This window comes from Oncorhynchus kisutch, unplaced genomic scaffold, assembly GCF_002021735.2.
Source record: "Oncorhynchus kisutch isolate 150728-3 unplaced genomic scaffold, Okis_V2 scaffold1630, whole genome shotgun sequence".
Classification (NCBI taxonomy): domain Eukaryota; kingdom Metazoa; phylum Chordata; class Actinopteri; order Salmoniformes; family Salmonidae; genus Oncorhynchus; species Oncorhynchus kisutch.
Window position 1 is genome coordinate 25,702 of NW_022263575.1, and position 21,467 is coordinate 47,168.

At 46.5% G+C, this 21,467-nt stretch overlaps 1 protein-coding gene across 1 annotated transcript in view; it reads right to left on the bottom strand.

Annotated features, from left to right (window-relative positions):
• Window positions 1–17,585, bottom strand: part of LOC116366983 (Krueppel-like factor 7) — a 34,821-nt gene extending 17,236 nt beyond the window's left edge. The window contains exon 1 of the mRNA XM_031818812.1: window positions 17,380–17,585. Coding sequence (XP_031674672.1) covers window positions 17,380–17,481 — 102 coding nt within the window. The 5' untranslated portion in view covers window positions 17,482–17,585. The remainder of the gene's footprint in view (window positions 1–17,379) is intronic.
• Between the last annotated feature and the right edge of the window lie 3,882 nt (window positions 17,586–21,467).

The following is a 21,467-nucleotide window of genomic DNA, read 5'->3' on the forward strand; positions in this document are numbered from 1 at the left end:
AGACGAGAGGCAAAGGTGTCAATGAGAGGAGAGGAGAAGGGGAAGACATGAGAGAAGAGGAGAGATTCAAAGACAGGAGAGGAAGAGCGAAATAGGAGAAAGAGGAGAGGAGGAGGGAGAAGAGAGAGAAAGGGGGAGAAGAGAAAAGAGGAGAGGGAGAGGAGATAGTTTTGGGGAAATAGAGAAGTTGTGGGGAGAGGAGCCAAGCCCAGTGGATTATCCCAGTGACTGGAGAGACTAGCGTGACGGTAGTGGAGCTCACTGGGGAGAGGATCCTTGTCTCTTTAACTGGCTTTGGTTGAGCTGCTGTTTATCGGTGTAGCGACTCGCCAAGAGGTCCCCTCTCAGCGACCAAATCCACGCTAATCTAATCAGGAAACAGCCATTCCCATTCAACCAGTGAACCGGCGGAAGAGTATTACTCCCCCCCCCCTGCAACACACGCTCACAGAAAGGGTTGGAGTGGGTTAGGATAGGGGTTGGGTGGGAGACAAGCGTTTTACACCAGGGTTAACAGTTAGCGGGGGGATTTGGAGTCGTCTGTATGCTGGATTTGGGTACGCCATTGTGAGCCACAAGCCAGCTAATCTTCATTACCACACACAATGACAGGGCAGAGAGAATGGCACTCGGCTGGAAATGAGTTTGGCGAAACAAAAGAGCTGTGAGGGAGAGAAAGAGGGGGGGGATAACAGAGGCAGAGGAGAGAGAGGGGAGAGATAAAGGGAACAGTGAACTGGAAAAAGTCAGCTTCCTCTTCATACAGACTTGGTGCAGATACAGAATGGGCACCCAAGTCACGTCGTCCAGAATGGAGAACAGGCTAAACTGGGTCTGTACAGACCTGTTAGGTTTTGTTTCTGTCTGCTGCACAGGGCTACGGGCGGCAAGGCACTTAGCGGTTAAGAACATTGGGACAGTAACAGAAAGGTTACTGGTTCAAATCCCGAGCAGACTAGTTTAAAAAATCTGTAGATGTGCCCTTGTGCAAGGCACTTAACCCTGATTGCTCCTGTAAGTGGCTCTGGATAAGAGCATCTGCTAAAGGACTAACATGTAAACGATTTGCCAAGGTCAAACACAGTCTGGTAGTGAGGGCTGAGGTGTGATGTCTACAGATGTGCAGTGTTTGAAGAAAGGGGTTGTGAAAGGCTATTTCACAGCCAGTCATGGGGCTGATTATTGCCAACTACTGAGGTTCACTAGGGGACAAGAGGGTCATCTCCACTGATTACAGCATTGAGATATTGACCCCTAGTTAACCTCAGTGGGGGCATTTGGTCAACTCCACTGATTACAGCATTGAGATATGCCCCCACTGAGGTTAACTAGGGGTCAAGAGGGTCAAGTCCACCAACCACTGATTACAGCATTGAGATACGCCCCCACTGAGGTTAACTAGGGGTCAAGAGGGTCAAGTCCACCAACCACTGATTACAGCATTGAGATATGCCCCCACTGAGGTTAACTAGGGGTCAAGAGGGTCAAGTCCACCAACCACTGATTACAGCATTGAGATATGCCCCCACTGAGGTTAACTAGGGGTCAAGAGGGTCAAGTCCACCAACCACTGATTACAGCATTGAGATATGCCCCCACTGAGGTTAACTAGGGGTCAAGAGGGTCAACTCCACCAACCACTGATTACAGCATTGAGATATGCCCCCACTGAGGTTAACTAGGGGTCAAGAGGGTCAACTCCACCAACCACTGATTACAGCATTGAGAAACGCTTCCAATGAGGTTAATTAAGGTTCAAGAGGGAAAAAAGGCGGGATCTTTCGAAAGCAGGTAACCACACCCTGCTAGGGCCTCAGGTGACAGGGTTAAAGTTCATGAGGTCAAAATTGTTTACACGTGTGTGTGTGTGTGTGTGTGTGTGTGTGTGTGTGTGTGTGTGTGTGTGAGCGCAACTTCCCTCCCCCAGATTTAACTGGGAGGGTGTATGAGCCAGAAGAAAGAGATAATGTGTCGTTCTCCCCCGTCTTCATTCACACAGGAACGCTTTTAAAACAAACCTCAGGAACACAGATTAGCCAAGCTGCTTAAATATTGAACAACATACCTCTCTGTTGCCACTGCAGTGGGCTCTCCTCCAGAGATAGAATGGAAGAAAAGCCTGTTTAGTGTTCTGTGCTGATTGAGGACGGTGCCGTGGAAGGAAGCACGCTACTCTGCTTGAACCTGCTCACCCCTCTCTGCCCAGAGTCTGCCGCCTCAGTGAAATACTGAAACAGAGTGCAAGCACTTTAATCCCAATTTCTTCTTAATAGCCGAGCCTCTTCTTAATAGCCGAGCCTCTTCTTAATAGCCGAGCCTCTTCTTAATAGCCGAGCCTCTTCTTAATAGCCGAGCCTCTTCTTAATAGCCGAGCCTCTTCTTAATAGCCGAGCCTCTTCTTAATAGCCGAGCCTCTTCTTAATAGCCGAGCCTCTTCCTAATAGCCGAGCCTCTTCCTAATAGCCGAGCCTCTTCCTAATAGCCGAGCCTCTTCCTAATAGCCGAGCCTCTTCCTAATAGCCGAGCCTCTTCCTAATAGCCGAGCCTCTTCCTAATAGCCGAGCCTCTTCCTAATAGCCGAGCCTCTTCCTAATAGCCGAGCCTCTTCCTAATAACTGAGTATCTTTTTAGTGAAGATAGAAGCACTACAACCAGACTTTTGCTTCTGTGTGTGTGTTGTGTGAGTGAGTGTGTGTGTGCTGCGTGAGCTGTCTGTCACATGGACGAAGGGCATAGTATGAGTCAGACACTGTAATAATAAACAAGAGACTGGATTTCGGTTTTGTAAGCCTCTATTTGATTGGTTCAGGCTTGGAAGTCTATTTTGTAAGCCGGTGTTTGATTGGTTCAGGCCTGGAAGCCTGTTTTGTAAGCTCGTATTCGATTGGTTCCGGCAGGTCCCATTTAAAAGGAAATTAGTGCAGTATAGTATGAAAGGTGAGACTGAAGTTTATCTGATAAGGGCAACAACACATCTGCCACACTGATCATCAACACAGGGGCCCCTCAGGGGTGCGTGCTTGGTCCCCTCCTGTACTCCCTGTTCACCCACGACTGCGTGGCCAAGCACGACTCCAACACCATCATTAAGTTTGCTGACAACACAACAGTAGGCCTGATCGCCGACAGCGATGAGACAGCCTATAGGGAGGAGGTCAGAGACCTGGCAGTGTGGCGCAAGGACAACAACCTCTCCCTTAACGTGAGCAAGACAAAGGAGCCGATTGTGGACTACAGGAAAAGAAGGGCCGAACACACCCACATTAACATCAACAGGGCCGTATGTGGAGCGGGTCGAGAGTTTCAAGCCCCTTGGTGTCCACATCACCAACAAACTATCATGGTTCAAACACACCAAGACAGTCATGAAGAGGGCACAACAAAACCTTTTCCCCATCAGGCGACAAAAAATATTTGGCATGGGTCCCCCCCATGTTTTTACACTGGTGCTACTCGCTGTTTATTATCTATGCATAGTCACTTTACCCCCACCTACATGTACATATTACCTCAACTAACCTGTATCCTCGCACATTGACTCGGTACTGGAACCCCCTGTATATAACCTCCACATTGACTCGGTACTGGAACCCCCTGTATATAGCCTCCACATTGACTCGGTACTGGAACCCCCTGTATATAGCCTCCACATTGACTCGGTACTGGAACCCCCTGTATATAGCCTCCACATTGACTCGGTACTGGAACCCCCTGTATATAGCCTCCACATTGACTCGGTACTGGAGCCCCCTGTATATAGCCTCCACATTGACTCGGTACTGGAACCCCCTGTATATAGCCTCCACATTGACTCGGTACTGGAACCCCCTGTATATAGCCTCCACATTGACTCGGTACTGGAACCCCCTGTATATAGCCTCCACATTGACTCGGTACTGGAACCCCCTGTATATAGCCTCCACATTGACTCGGTACTGGAACCCCCTGTATATAGCCTCCACATTGACTCGGTACTGGAACCCCCTGTATATAGCCTCCACATTGACTCGGTACTGGAACCCCCTGTATATAGCCTCCACATTGACTCGGTACTGGAACCCCCTGTATATAGCCTCCACATTGACTCGGTACTGGAACCCCCTGTATATAGCCTCCACATTGACTCGGTACTGGAACCCCCTGTATATAGCCTCCACATTGACTCGGTACTGGAACCCCCTGTATATAGCCTCCACATTGACTCGGTACTGGAACCCCCTGTATATAGCCTCCACATTGACTCGGTACTGGAACCCCCTGTATATAGCCTCCACATTGACTCGGTACTGGAACCCCCTGTATATAGCCTCCACATTGACTCGGTACTGGAACCCCCTGTATATAGCCTCCACATTGACTCGGTACTGGAACCCCCTGTATATAGCCTCCACATTGACTCGGTACTGGAACCCCCTGTATATAGCCTCCACATTGACTCGGTACTGGAACCCCCTGTATATAGCCTCCACATTGACTCGGTACTGGAACCCCCTGTATATAGCCTCGTTATTGTTATTTTATTTTGTTACTTTAGTTTATTTAGCGAATATATTCTTAACTATTTCTTGAACTGCATAGTTGGTTACGGGCTTGTCTGTAAGAGTTTCACGGTAAGGTCTACACCTGTATCTGGCGCATGTGACAAATACTATCTGATTTGATTTGGATTTGATCTATCCATTAATACATTCATAGAGGTAGAAAAGTCCGTCCCAGAGCCCCATCCAATCTAAACCATCTCAAGACAAAACAACTCTTTCATGCTACAGGGATCTTTTGTTACCCACATTAGTCATGTAGCACACGACCTCATCTCAACCCAAACACAACCTTTCCCCAACTCACCTTTCTACGAGCCATATCTGGGCTAGTATTACCTGTGTTTGTTCACCACTCACCGAGAGAGCGCCATTCACTTTGCACACAGAGATCAGTCACATGTGCTTGAGGGAGTGTTTGAATGAATGCTTCCCATAATGGACTGTGTGCAGAGTTGTGCTTGATGTTGCCTGGTTGGTTGGAGCGATGGGGGACTGTTTGGAAGGAAAACACCGGCCCACAGTCCCTTGGCTGTGGGTTCACTGGTTGCACCAGTTCAGGCTTAAATAATTCCAACTAGTTGCGATTTAAGTGAACACATGGGACCTGCTCTACTGAACCTCATAGACAGAGTGGTCCCAGCAGGCACCTGGGACCTGCTCTACTGAACCTCATAGACAGAGTGGTCCCAGCAAACACCTGGGACCTGCTCCACTGAACCTCATAGACAGAGTGGTCCCAGCTGGCTACGACAAGAACACATCATTATACAGTAGGGCATGTAGAAGCATACAGGTAATAATGTACACAGATCACTGCTTTGCTATAGCTCCCTCTCTCATTCACTCTCTCTCACACACACACACACAGCCTCCCCCTCCAGACACACACACACACCGCCTCCCCCTCCAGACACACAGACACACACACCGCCTCCCCCTCCAGACACACAGACACACACACACACACACACCGCCTCCCCCTCCAGACACACAGACACACACCGCCTCCCCCTCCAGACACACAGACACACACACACACCGCCTCCCCCTCCAGACACACAGACACACACCGCCTCCCCCTCCAGACACACAGACACACACCGCCTCCCCCTCCAGACACACAGACACACACCGCCTCCCCCTCCAGACACACAGACACACACCGCCTCCCCCTCCAGACACAAGACACACAGACACACACACACACACACCGCCTCCCCCTCCAGACACACACACACACACACACACACACACACACACACACACAGTCCAAAATTATTGATGGTCTCTCTTATAAAACCCAGTCTGTTCCCTAAGGTATTCCCGGCAACATCACCAGGACTAAAATATCTAGCGACCCAAATAACTTCCCACTGTTGGAACTGTCTGAGGCGCCCAACGTTACACCGAAGCCATTTGTTTGACTGGGTAATTAATTTCCTCCTTTTTATAACCAAATGTTTATGGCCTATCTAGGCCAAGAGTGTACAGTAGTGGGCCAGGGAGAGGTGGGGGATGCAGTCTATTGTATATTGCCTGGGAGACAGAACATCATAGACATACATTTGCTCTAAAATGGCTGCAGGACAGGAACTGGGGTCACAAGATTACAGTAAATAGGATCAACTGCTTGAATGGGGTCCTCTTTGGCCAAATCTAGGCCTTCTATAGGTCTATACTGGTAGTGCAATGAGAGACCAATAGTACTGATCAAAACCAGGCCACTGATGTCAGAAGAAGACCGTGAAGAATGACTTGCCCCAGGATTCATCAAATCACTGGGGGAGAAGATCGTCTCCAGACTAAATAGAGACCATTTGTCTGTTCAGCAGCCTAGCATTAGTTTCTGTAAAACCAGCCACCCTCTTCTCCTTCAATCCCAGCAGAGTTAGCCTGTAGCTGCTATTGTGGTGAACCACAATGTAACTGACCAGGGTTCGAATCTAGGTCTAAACTTAGCCCTCTGAGCTAAAGCCTGGGCATTACTGTCTATAGTATAGCCGTAGCCTAACCACCACTGATGCACTACAGCTGATGGTGCATATTGTATTCCAGTAGCCGGGTCCAGCCAGCAGCCTGCCTTGCTCTGAGTGAGAGACAGCAGAGGGAGGGAGGGGGGAGGACATTACATCGAGGTCCTGACACACACTGGCTGACTGGAGAGCGGCCAGGTCGTGTTGGAACTGAGGAAATGATTACTCAGAGCATATGGAAATACCGCTGGGTTTGCATATTGGGCCACAGAGCTGAAGACACACACACAGGAACCTCTCTCTCTCTCACACACACACACACACACACACTGCTCTTATTGGGCAACTCAAAACCACCACATCTTCAGCATCCTACCTCTTCTCAGTAAAGGAAGCCAAGGTCACTTTACATTCTGAACCTAACCACATGCCTCCATGTTCCCATTACTGAACTGTTCTCTCATGTGATCAGTCCCTCACTCTCTCATTCATCCCAATCTCCCTCACCATCATCCATGGGTAACTCTATATCCCAATCTCCCTCATCCATGGGTAACTCTATATCCCAATCTCCCTCACCATCATCCATGGGTAACTCTATATCCCAATCTCCCTCACTGTCATCCATGGGTAACTCTATATCCCAATCTCCCTCATCCATAGGTAACTCTATATCCCAATCTCCCTCATCCATAGGTAACTCTATATCCCAATCTCCCTCATCCATGGGTAACTCTATATCCCAATCTCCCTCTCCCTCATCCATGGGTAACTCTATATCCCAATCTCCCTCATCCATGGGTAACTCTATATCCCAATCTCCCTCACCATCATCCATGGGTAACTCTATATCCCAATCTCCCTCATCCATAGGTAACTCTATATCCCAATCTCCCTCATCCATGGGTAACTCTATATCCCAATCTCCCTCTCCCTCATCCATGGGTAACTCTATATCCCAATCTCCCTCATCCATGGGTAACTCTATATCCCAATCTCCCTCATCCATGGGTAACTCTATATCCCAATCTCCCTCATCCATGGGTAACTCTATATCCCAATCTCCCTCACCGTCATCCATGGGTAACTCTATATCCCAATCTCCCTCATCCATGGGTAACTCTATATCCCAATCTCACTCATCCATGGGTAACTCTATATTCAAATCTCCCTCACCATCATCCATGGGTAACTCTATATTCAAATCTCCCTCACCATCATCCATGGGTAACTCTATATACCAATCTCCCTCTCCCTCATCCATGGGTAACTCTATATCCCAATCTCCCTCATCCATGGGTAACTCTATATCCCAATCTCACTCATCCATGGGTAACTCTATATTCAAATCTCCCTCACCATCATCCATGGGTAACTCTATATACCAATCTCCCTCTCCCTCATCCATGGGTAACTCTATATCCCAATCTCCCTCATCCATGGGTAACTCTATATCCCAATCTCCCTCACCATCATCCATGGGTAACTACCAATATGAAAGAGGCTGAACCGTGCCTAAGCCACAGACGTTTATCCTGCACTATGTTCCTGTCTGTAAGGCTTCCCCACATTCTGTCTCTGGGTGCATCTGAAAGGGCATCCCTTTTCATATCCACTACTTCTGATTTAAAGTGCACTACTTCTGATCTAAAGTGCACTACTTCTGATCTAAAGTGCACTACTTCTGATCTAAAGTGCACTTACTGTTTAACTCTCTCCTTCCACGTCACAGTAAAGGACTCTTTGGCTGTTACTAGATGTCAATCCTTGCTTCCTCCGTCCTTGCTTCCTCCATTCCTCTCCTCTCTCTCAAAGAGCATAGGAGGAGGAGGTCAGAGGGCAGGGTCCTGGGATCCTTTCCTCCAATCCACTTTACCAGAAAGGTGAGGAATGGAATAAACGAGGATGGAGAAAACAGATTTGACATCTCCCTTCTCTAGACCTCGATGTTCCATGGGTAGGTGGGATTATTGTTCCAGACTAAACAAACAAATGATCCTAAGCCTGCCTGGTGCTCGGTGCCGGCTGCTTAGCAACAGGTGTTGCTAGACTAGAGAGATCTGAGGTTGATTTTGTGTTTGGTTGTCAACAGCGGTTGATCACTGATTTGGCATGCTAGGACACCTTCCACTGACGTTTGTCTGGGATTAAAGGTTATAGAAGAATAGGGCAGACAAGTAAAGTACCATGTATCCTTGGTACACTGTGTTCAGTTGGAACAAAACTCCATGGTCTTAGATAACAACAATGATGAACCTTCTCAGTCTTCCAGTTCCTCACCGATGCTGAGTGTGAGAGACAGACAGGAGAGAGAACGAAACAGAGACAGGCAGTCAGACAGGCAGGCAGGAAGACAGGCAGGAAGACAGACAGGCAGGAAGACAGACCGAGACCGAGAGAGGATAGAAGAATTGCCAAAATGCCAAATTTTAAGGACATGTCGGAAATGTCTGAGCCCTCTCTCTCGCTCTGGTTGCAATGCCAGGATGAATTGCGACGAGGCATGTCGGATCACTCTAAAGCACTGTAACAGTTTCCCATCTCCACTCAAATGATGTGAAAGTCATTGCCTGGCCATGTGTGAGTCTGGTGTGAGAATAAATGACTGGCTCCCTCTCCCCACTGTTAATCAAATCCCCCCAGGGCAGGGTTGCCAGATATGCTCGACGTGCTCGTCCAGCGCGGAGATGACAGAATCCATACATAAAGATGTGCTTTCCCTCCCCTCTTCTCCTCCTCCTCCTCCTCATCCCCTCTTCCCCCCTCTCCTCTCATCGTCTCTCCAAGAGGGTGCTACTGACGTGACAGTCACTCCTCTGAATGAGACGAGCCAGACAAATGAATGCATCGTCTCCTCCCTCCATCCTCTTCTTTACTTCATCAACACTCCATCTCTCCGTCGCCTCCTTTTCAATGCATCACCCACCCATCACTCGCAATCATCTTCTCGCTTGTTGAATGACGAGCTCACCTTTTGGAGGAGCAGGCAGAGTGCATTGTGGTCTGATCACTTAAAAGATGTGTTCTGAGGTCAGAGGGTGACACAGACAGACACACACAAGCACGCGCAAACACACACAAAATGATGATTATGAAATGATTCACAGTGGAGTGCTTGAATGCCAGTTGAATAACGAGGGCTTGCTTTTAGCAACAGCCTTCTAATGCTTGTTTGCATGTCATGTTTCTCCCTGACAGTGCAATAGGAATCTCATTAAGAATCTCCTTGCTGTCAGTCTTTGTATCTGGTCTGAATTGCACTCTGAACTCTATTGTTCAGTGTTAGATACGTTAGATTAGCCTGGTGGTCCAGTCTGTGTTAGTTTATATACATTATATTAGCCTGGTGGTCCAGTCTGTGTTAGTTTATATACATTATATTAGCCTGGTGGTCCAGTCTATGTTAGTTTATATACATTATATTAGCCTGGTGGTCCAGTCTGTTAGTTTATATACATTATATTAGCCTGGTGGTCCAGTCTGTTAGTTTATATACATTATATTAGCCTGGTGGTCCAGTCTGTTAGTTTATATACATTATATTAGCCTGGTGGTCCAGTCTGTGTTAGTTTATATACATTATATTAGCCTGGTGGTCCAGTCTGTTAGTTTATATACATTATATTAGCCTGGTGGTCCAGTCTATGTAAGTTTATATACATTATATTAGCCTGGTGGTCCAGTCTGTGTTAGGTTTAGATACATTATATTAGCCTGGTGGTCCAGTCTGTGTTAGGTTTAGATACATTATATTAGCCTGGTGGTCCAGTCTGTGTTAGGTTTAGATACATTATATTAGCCTGGTGGTCCAGTCTGTGTTAGGTTTAGATACATTATATTAGCCTGGTGGTCCAGTCTGTGTTAGGTTTAGATACATTATATTAGCCTGGTGGTCCAGTCTGTGTTAGGTTTAGCCAGCTCCTCTCTGTCAATTCATTGTCATGCAGTGTTGTGGTCTGACGACGATACAAGAGTTAGCTACAGCAAATAGAACAGAATATAACTGTATTAGACTTAGATACAGCAACTAGAATAGAACTGTATTAGACTTAGATACAGCAACTAGAATATAACTGTATTAGACTTAGATACAGCAACTAGAATATAACTGTATTAGACTTAGATACAGCAACTAGAATATAACTGTATTAGACTTAGATACAGCAACTAGAATAGAATTATATTAGACTTAGATACAGCAACTAGAATAGAACTCTATTAGACTTAGATACAGCAACTAGAATAGAACTCTATTAGACTTAGATACAGCAACTAGAATAGAACTCTATTAGACTTAGATACAGCAACTAGAATAGAACTTCATTAGTCCATCTGAGATGGAAGTTCTTATTGTTTTCTGCTCCAGGTCACCAAAGCCAATTTCCTCTTGAATTCTGTCCTCCTGTTTTCTAAGAAATGGCCGCTCAGTCATAAGATAGTGTCTCCTGAACACTAAGTAACGCCCTCCTGAGAAATGACGCTCAACCACATGAAGCTCCCTTTCATAAAGCGTGTGTCATGAGTGATGTCATCTCAGGACAATCTCTGTCCTCTCCTCCACATGGTGATGATCTATTGGATTCCTGGGACAAAGCTTTGCTCACCAACCTCTTTCTTCTAGCCGATTCCTTTGAGGTGGTTTGATAAAATTGCTATTACGTCGCTTCATTACTTGGAAATGTAGAGATCTGCATCATATCAGATGACGATAGTGATTTATCATACAAGTTACTGCCCGTCTGACAATATTTCAGGGTTTTCTCACTACGAATTGAGAAATTAATGAAAAATTTATGGAAAAATACTATAATTGAATTGAATGAATCCCTCCATAAGTGAACGGCTGAATTGAAGACTGCTCCTATACCAGTAACCTATCAGCATCAGAACAGAATCCGCAAGGAAACATGGCCATTCTAGAGAGGACTGCAGGCCTGGTGGTGAAGGCAGACATAGAATAAGCTAGAGAGGACTGCAGGCCTGGTGGTGAAGGCAGACATAGAATAAGCTAGAGAGGACTGCAGGCCTGGTGGTGAAGGCAGACATAGAATAAGCTAGAGAGGACTGCAGGCTTGGTGGTGAAGGCAGACATAGAATAAGCTAGAGAGGACTGCAGGCTTGGTGGTGAAGGCAGACATAGAATAAGCTAGAGAGGACTGCAGGCTTGGTGGTGAAGGCAGACATAGAATAAGCTAGAGAGGACTGCAGGCCTGGTGGTGAAGGCAGACATAGAAAAAGCTAGAGAGGACTGCAGGCTTGGTGGTGAAGACAGAAGTAGAATAAGTTAGAGAAGACTGCATGCTTGGTGGTGAAGACAGATATAGAATAAGCTAGAGAGGACTGCAGGCTTGGTGGTGAAGGCAGACATAGAATAAGCTAGAGAGGACTGCTGGCTTGGTGGTGAAGACAGAAATAGAATAAGCTAGATATATCCTGTATCTCCTCATACAGAACATGCACTCACAACACACTGGAGCTTATCAGAAACACAGTCTCAGAGGTCATGTCCTCACACGTATGTGTGTTTTTGTGTGTGTGTGTGGGTGTGTGTTTTTACACGTCCTCTTACACACTAACCAGAGTGCGGAGGTGGGAAGGAGGGAGAAAAGGAGGAAGGGAAGGAGAGAGGGAGAGAAGGAGGGAGGGAGGGAAGGAGAGAGGGAGGGTAGGAGAGAGGGAAGGAGGGAGGGAGGGAGAGAGGGAGAGTGTAAGTGCTCTCCTCCTCCAGTCGGCATGCTGTGTGAGAAAGCAGCTGGGGCCCTACTGAGGATTACAACACACACACACACACGCACCCGGCTGGCTGCAGACAGGGTCAGGATAACACAAGAGATACTCCGGGGCAGATTCCCTGGTCAGTCAAAGGGAAAGCCGGTCAGTCAGTCCAGCTCCATGTCTGTCTCTTCATGCTTTCCTTTTTCTTTGACTCTCTATCTCTCTCTATCTCCACATCTCTACATCTCTACATCTATCTGCTCCTGCAGGCTTGGCCCAGTAGACTGTGAAATGTGAAACCCTGCAGTAGCAAATGTGCATGCTTGACACTTCACTCCTCTATCTCACTGTCCTCCTCTCCTCTTCTCTTCTTTTCTCTCCTTTCCTTCTCTCCTCTCCCAGCCTCTTCTTGCCTCTACTCTCTCTCCTATCCTATCCTCCTCTCCTCTCTCCTTCTTGCCTGTACTCCCTCTCCTCCTACTCTCTCCTCCTCTCCTCTCCTCTCTCCTTCTTGCCTGTACTCCCTCTCCTCCTACTCTCTCCTCCTCTCCTTCTTGCCTGTACTCCCTCTCCTCCTACTCTCTCCTCCTACTCTCTCCTCTCTCCTTCTTGCCTGTACTCCCTCTACTCCTACCCTCTCCCCCCTCTCCTCTCCTCCTTGCCTGTACTCCCTCTCCTCCTACTCTCGCCTCCTCTCCAGTCCTCTCCTTTCCTCTTCTCATTTTTCCTCTCCTCCTTTCCCTTCTCTCCTCTTCTTGCCTCTACTCTCTTTCCTTGCTTCTATTCTCTCTCCTATCCTCTCCTCCTCTCCTGTCATGTTCTCTTCTTGTTTATCCTCTCGTTTCTCCCCTCTCCTCTCCTTCCCTCTCCTCTTGTCTCCACTCCTCTCTGCTTTCTTCTCCTATCCTCACTCCTCTTTCTTCTACTCTCTCTCCCTCTCTCCTCCTCTCCTCTCCTCTAATCTCCTCTCCTGTTCTTGTTTCTCCTCTCCTCTCCTGTTCTCGTTTTCTCCTCTCCTCTCGTTTCTCCCCTCTCCTCTCCTCTCGTTTCTCTCCTCTCCTCTCCTCTCTCCGCTTTCTTCTCCTATCCTCGCTCCTCTTTCTTCTACTCTCCCCCTCTCCTCTCTTCTCCTATCCTCTCCTCCTCTCCTGTCCTGTTATCTTCTTGTTTCTCTCCTCTCCTCTCCTCTCTGCTTTCTTCTCCTATCCTCGCTCCTCTTTCTTCTACTCTCTCTCCCCCTCTCCTCTCTTCTTCTCTCCTCTCCTCCTCTCCTCTCCTCGTTTCTCCTCTCCTCTCCTCGTTTCTCCTCTCGTTTCTCCTCTCCTCTCCTCGTTTCTCCTCGTTTCTCCTCTCCTCTCTCCTCTCCTCTCCTCTCCTCTCTGCTTTCTTCTCCTATCCTCGCTCCTCTTTCTTCTACTCTCTCTCCTATCCTCTCCTCCTCTCCTGTCCTGTTCTCTTCTTGTTTATCCTCTCGTTTCTCCCCTCTCCTCTCCTTCCCTCTCCTCTTGTCTCCACTCATCTCTGCTTTCTTCTCCTATTCTCGCTCCTCTTTCTTCTACTCTCTCTCCCCCTCTCCTCTCTTCTTCTCTCCTCTCCTCCTCTCCTCTCCTCTCCTCGTTTCTCCTCTCCTCTCCTCGTTTCTCCTCTCGTTTCTCCTCTCCTCTCCTCGTTTCTCCTCGTTTCTCCTCTCCTCTCTCCTCTCCTCTCCTCTCCTCTCTGCTTTCTTCTCCTATCCTCGCTCCTCTTTCTTCTACTCTCTCTCCTATCCTCTCCTCCTCTCCTGTCCTGTTCTCTTCTTGTTTATCCTCTCGTTTCTCCCCTCTCCTCTCCTTCCCTCTCCTCGTCTCCACTCATCTCTGCTTTCTTCTCCTATTCTCGCTCCTCTTTCTTCTACTCTCCCTCTCTCCTCCTATTCTCTCCTCTCTTCTTCCATCCTCTCCTCTCCTGTTCTCTTCTCGTTTCTCCTCTCCTCTTTCTTCTACTCTCTCTCCCCCTCTCCTCCTATTCTCTCCTCTCTTCTTCCATCCTCTCCTCTCCTGTTCTGTTCTCTTCTCGTTTCTCCTCTCCTCTCCTCTTTCTTCTACTCTCTCTCCCCCTCTCCTCCTATTCTATCCTCTCCTCTCCTGTTCTGTTCTCTTCTCTTCTCTTCTCGTTTCTCCTCTCCTCTCAGCTTTCTTCTACTCTCTCTCCCTCTCTCCTCCTATTCTCCCCTCTCTTCTTCCATCCTCTCCTGTTCTGTTCTCGTTTCTCCTCTCCTCCGCTCTCAGCTTTCTTCTCCTGCCCTCTCCTCATCTCCTCTCTTCGCTCCTCTTGCTCTCTCCCCCCCCCCCCTCCTCTCTTTATCATCAACCACCACTGCTACCTGCCAGGTTGCTGGAGATCTCCACACACATGCACGCACACACACACAGCTCCTCTATACAGACATGCTATATCCCTTTCACTCCATTTAGAAACCAAGCACATCTCTGATACAGTAGAGTGATATTCGGCCATGTTGCCTGAGTACTGACTAGACATCCCTTATTGTGAGTGAACCCTGAAGGACAAAGTGAGTGTGTTGGAGGGCAGACAGACTGTGTCTGTAGGTCAATGTCAGCCAGCCCTTGTGTTGTGGCTGTAGTATTACAGTGTAGCCATGAGGTCCATGTGATGTGGCCAGTGATAATTCTACATCTACCAACTGGGTAGACAGGGAATAACAAAACACTCTACAAATTCTATCAAGACATCTGGTCAGTCAGTCATGTGACAGGCAATGTGCTCCCAGTCAGGCTATGGTTGGGTGCTGAATCTGTGTATTGTATTGCACGTCCTATTCATGTTCTATGGGCGGGCAGTCTCACCTCGTGTAGGCCTAGCAGCTGATGCCATTACCACCTGATTTATGCCCTGTAGACAGGGAGGAGGGAACACCACCACAACGCCAGTGGTGACTAACATGCAGTGCCCTTTAAAACCAAGGTTCTATCACAGCATCACTTAAAGCATCACATGTCTACTGTGGGCCACAGCATTAAGACAACATTGTTCCATGTGCCAGGCAGAGTTATGTGTTTTATACAGGCAATATTTCTCCATGGAGGTGGACAATGCCAGTCGCTTGTCCCTGAGTGGCTGCCGTCAGGTAGACAGGTCTGTTATAATGACTTATCTGGTCTGGGACCTTGAGACATTTTTCATTCACTCACACAAACATCTAGGAAATATTGCAAGCATATACATTGTAAGTACAATAGGCTGTGTCTCTAGAGTACAACATTTTGAAACTACACCAGGCCTATGTCAGACTGTATTTACCACTCATTCTACCAGATTTATCAAAGGTTTTATTCTCCAGGCCAGGATTCTACCAGATTGATGAGAGGTTTTATTCTCCAGGCCAGGATTCTACCAGATTGATGAGAGGTTTTATTCTCCAGGCCAGGATTCTACCAGATTGATGAGAGGTATTATTCCCCCTGGCCAGGATTCTACCAGATTGATGAGAGGTTTTATTCTCCAGGCCAGGATTCTACCAGATTGATGAGAGGTTGTATTCTCCAGACCAGGATTCTACCAGATTGATGACAGGTTTTATTCTCCAGACCAGGATTCTACCAGATTGATGACAGGTTTTATTCTCCAGACCAGGATTCTACCAGATTGATGACAGGTTTTATTCTCCAGGCCAGGATTCTACCAGATTGATGAGAGGTATTATTCCCCCTGGCCAGGATTCTACCAGATTGATGAGAGGTTTTATTCTCCAGGCCAGAGCAGAGCCATGTCAGTAATACAGTAATATGACATTTATCAATGGTTACATCGTCTTTCAAATGACTGCAGTAATATCTGGTGTGTGACTGGACAGTGATCTTGAGTGAAGTCTGGATGTTTGAGTGGCTGACAGCAGGAAGCCAATTAAGAAGGTGACTAGAGAGGGTAAAGCCATGGTCATGGACCACTAGCCTTCATTTACACACAAGAACTCTACTGGCACAAGTAGCCGGCATCAAATGACCACGTACTGCTGTTGTCTGCAGCCCAGCGATGCTGGTGGCGAAAATTATCATCCCAAACTGCTTCCATCAGCGCAGGTGGATGGCATGCTGCATGGAAACCGCGTGCTACTTTAAATGCCTTTACACGCACCGCGTAAAACAAGAAACATCGAGACTTTATGCACATAGAGAAAACCTGAACGTGTATATGTTGTCTTTCTTGCATAGTAAGTGAAACAGTTTACTTCCCAGCAGACCAGAGTTGAATAACGCCTGCAGCCCTACGGAGAGTAGAGCAGTACGTTGGTTTCACCATGTGTCCCCCGGCGTGACATTTCACCATAGAGCCTGGGCTTATAAAACTATGACACAATGTGACTCGGAAACCTCGAGGCTTGACTCCTGGACCATATCATTCCCCCATTATAATCCCCCTCTTCCTATTCCCCATTTCCACAGCATCTTGTAAAAAGACCACTTGCTTATCTCGAACGGCAACCCTATACATCTGCGTTAATACATTATGCATTTGAATGGGGAACCTCCTCGCCTCATGCCGCCGAGGGTTTCAAAACAAGTAATCCGACGGAAGCAGATGTATTATTTATGTACAAAGCACTGGTTTTATTATTCAGAGATCTACATCATCCCTGTCGAAATTATGACCGCTTTTCCCTAATTGCTGTTGACAGCTGAGACCATGCGCACCGGTGAAGGATACATTAGCGGCAGCGAATAACAACCTGCGCTCGGCTCAACACAGAACAGCACTCCGCGGGTATGATCTAATATCATAACACAATCATACTTAGTACAAGTTTACATTTGCGACACTGTTAATATTAGACTACATGCTTCAAGTTAATCACACAGGGTAATATTCTTAACAATAGCGTAACAATACATCGTGCAGATTAAATAGCCTAGTATGAAGATTTCATTGCAATAGCGCAGCGGTTTCCTTTCATAGACTCATCTATTTGACAAGTTACTATTACATTTAGGCTATAGTACCTCTCGCTCTGAACTTGTGATGCAAGATATCGGAGGAAAGTTGACGCCTATGTCAGTGATTCGGGCGCACTTCGGTGGCTTTGCCAAACCACCATCAGCAATATAGCTACAGTTAACGATTAATATAGCTAACGATCGAAACTCTATAGTCACCTGCTGCCAGTTCTCCTCCAGCGAAGGCATCGCAGAGAAGTAGCCGGTGTCATGCACTAGCTGGAGTTCCTGAAAAATACCGTGATTCGCCAAAACGTCCATGGTGATGCTATATGTGCGGAGCGTAGAAAGGAGACTGTTCCACGAAAAAAAAAGGAATCCGGCTGCACCTAATCAAATGTCCAAATCCACGTTCATGCCTTTCAAGAAATATAATGCACAGAAGAAACATAAACAGATCCGAAAGAAGGAAATGTATAGGTTCACTATTTTCTGGAGACTCTAATGAACGAGTTTAGACTTGGTGATAAACGCAAACTTGCAGAGATGATGGAGGCTCCATGTGTATCCGTAGGATATTGCTAGGTAGTAACCTTGCTCATCCCCACTAGGCTTTTCCCCAGCGCTCCGCTTCCGTAGGAAAATGTTCGGGCAGGATGGTAGTAGGCTACAGGCATCACAAGACAAACGGGGAGGAGAGTAGCGAGTGGAGGGCGTGTACATTACTGTCAATCAACTTCGTGCGTGGCTATATAAGGTAAATGGCTTTGACGATCCCGCCAAAGGGGCGATTTGACAGGTTAAGGTGTGTAAGAGGAGGAGATATGCAAATCATTGGACCACAATAAGCTCTCCCTCCCTGTCAGTCAAGCCATATATACGTTTGAAAAGGTGAGCTATTTATCCGAGGCTAAATAAATATGGTAATCGGCTCATCTCGGACTGTCTACTAAAATAAGTTAGAGCATAAACGTCTAGTCGTTTTCGTGGGCTCCTCGAATAGACAGGGAAACCAGCTATATTCGGTTATAAGGCCTACACATTAACCATATACTCTACGTGTACTAAAGTCGTAGACCAAAGAATTTAGAAAAGACAAACACAGACCTTGGAGTTTGCTTGAAGGCACCAGGTCACCCGTGATACAAGTCAGTATTCAACATCCATCCATGTCTGAAGAAGTCCGGAAATGACGTGGAAAAGGCCACTCGGGCAATTGTGAGAGCTGTTTACCTTTTAAGTAGGTTTCGTTTTGTTGGGTGCGGGGATGGTGAATGGAGGGTGTAAGCATCTGCTACTGGTTGCAGAAAGTTGAACCAGTGATAAAAGTAATTTGAGACTTTTGTTTTAAGCCTGTCCCAAACCTTAACCCTTACGTTAACCATTTGGAGTTAATGAACTAACCTCCCTCTAGTGCAACAAGTTGCATGTTCGAATCCAATGATAGAAATTGTTTTGAGATTTTGTTTTAAGCCTATCTCAAACCTTTACCGTTAATCATTCAAAGTTAATGTCTAATCTTAACCACTTCAAAATGGTGCGTTTGGAACAACTTCAAAAGGATGAAAGTCTATTGTGACGTGAGACTGTGAGAGTTTGTTGAAGGAACCAACATGTAGCAGTACATGTAGGATATACTCTCTCTTTCCCATTTGGGGTCACCAATTTACCACAAGGCCCATTATGTGAGGTAAACAGGATATAGTGTATAACAGTATTCTTCAGTGCAAATGATGTTGTTGGAATACGCCTCGTGTTTGTGAATGGAGCATAATTCTCGTTTGACAATAGACTACCATTGTGTGTTAGGGGTGCTTTGTCACTACGACCTCTTCTGAACGAGGACGTGAAGGAAGACTTCCCCATGTGAGAATTAACTCAACCTTTCAACCCCCAGACCCTACATTTTCTTAGTCAATGTAGACAAGATTGTTGGCATCTTACTTAAAAGTCCTTGCTGAGACTGAGGCTGCCCTAATATGGACACCGTAATACAAACCTACAGTACCAGTCAAACGTTTGGACACACCTACTCATCCACAGGGTTTTCTTATTTTGCTATTGTCTACACTGTAGAATAATAGTGAAGACATCAAAACTATGAAATGACACATATGGAATCATGTAGTAACTAAAAAGTGTGAAAAAAATCTAAATACATTTTAGCCCACCCTTTGCCTTAATGACAGCTTTGCACACTTGACATTCTCTCAACCAGCTTACCTGAAATGCTTTTCCAACAGTCATGTGCTGAGCACTTGTTGGCTGCTTTTCCTTCACTCTGCTGTCCAACTCATCCCAATTGTGTGGAGGTTGGGTGATTGTGGAGGCTAGGTTATCTGATGCAGCATTCCATCACTCTCCTTCTTGGTAAAATAGCCCTTACACAGCCTGGAGGGTGTGTTGGGTCATTGTCCTGTTGAAAAACAAATGATAGTCCCACTAAGCACAAAACAGATGGGATGGTGTGTATCTCTGCAGAATGCTGTGGTAGCCATGCTGGTTAAGTGTGCCTGGAATTCAAAATAAATCACACAGTGTCACCAGCAAAGCACCATCACACCTCCACACCTCCTCCCCCATGCTTCACGGTGGGAAATACACATACAGAGATCATCCGTTCACCCCCACCAAGTCTCACAAAGACACGGCGGTTGGAACCAAAAATCTAAATTTGGACTACAGACCAAGGACAGATTTCCATCGGTCTAATGTCCATTGCTCATGTTTCTTGGCCCAATCACGTCGCTTCTTCTTAGGGTCCTTAAGTTGTGGTTTTCTTTGCAGCAATTCGACCATGAAGGCCTGATTCACACAGTCTCCTCTGAACAGTTGATGTTGAGATGTGTCTGTTACTTGAACTCTGTGAAGCATCTAGTTGGGCTGTAATTTCTGAGGCTGTTAACTCTAATGAACTTATCCTCTGCAGCAGAGGGAACTCTGGGTCTTCCTTTCCTGTGGCGGTCCTCATGAGAGCCAGTTTCATCATAGCGCTTGATGGTTTTTGCGACTGCACTTGAAGAAACTTTAGAGTTCTTGAAATGTTCCAGATTGACTGACCTTCATGTCTTAAAGTAATGATGGACTGTCATTTCTCTTTGCTTATTTGAGCTGTTCTTGCCATAATTTGGACTTGGTCTTTACCAAATAGGGCTGTCTTCTGTATACCAACCGTACCTTGTCACAACACAACTGATTGGTTATTTCTGTATACCACCCCTACCTTGTCACAACACAACTGATTGGTTATCTTCTGTATACCCCCCCTACCTTGTTACAACACAACTGATTGGTTAGCTTCTGGTATACCACCCCTACCTTGTTACAACACAACTGATTGGCTCAACACATTAAGAAGGAAATACATTCCACAGATTAACTTTTAAGAAGGCACAATTGAAATGTTAATTGAATGCATTCCAGGTGACTACCTCATGAAGCTGGGTTGAGAGAATGCCAAGTGTGTGAAAGCTGTTATCAAGGCAAAGGGTTGCTATTTGAAGAATCTCAAAAAAAAAAATGGATTTGTTTAACACTTTTTTGGTTACTACATGATTCCATATGTCTTATTTGTAATTTGATGTATTTCACTATTATTCTACATGTAGAAAATAGTAAAAATGAAGAAAACCCTTGAATGAGTAGGTGTTCTAAACTTTTGACCGGTAGTGTATATGAGACTGAGGCTGTCCTAATATATATTGACTCAGGAGACTAAAAACGGGGTAGACGAAACTATTCTGATGCCTACTTTTCACCTCATCTGTTTTATGTGAGTAACAGAGCTTATTTGCCTGGATTTGTGTCAGTCTAGTTTATACTGAGTTACCTTACACACACACACACACACACACACACACACACACACACACCACACACAGCACACACACACACACACACACAACACACACACACACACACACACACACAACACACACAACCGGTGGCATGCAGCAGAGCCGTAATCTTATTACAGTGTTCTGGGAGGCTGGCTGACGGCCCTGGATGTGTGGACTTACACATGGCATTTGGGGAGGAGAGCACGCTGTGAGCTGATGAAGCACTGGACTGGTACATTTATCCATTTGACTCGTTCAGCTCTCACTCTGTCTCACTCTCTCTCTGTCTCTCTTTTTCTCTCTCACAGACACAGAGACACAGACAAACACACGCATGCACACACGTACCACACAGTCTCTTTCTCTCTACCTCCTCTCTACATCTCCCTTTCCATTTTTCTCCCTACGTGTTGAGCCAGAGAGAGAGAGCTCAGATAGATGTTCTCCCTACGTGTTGAGCCAGAGAGA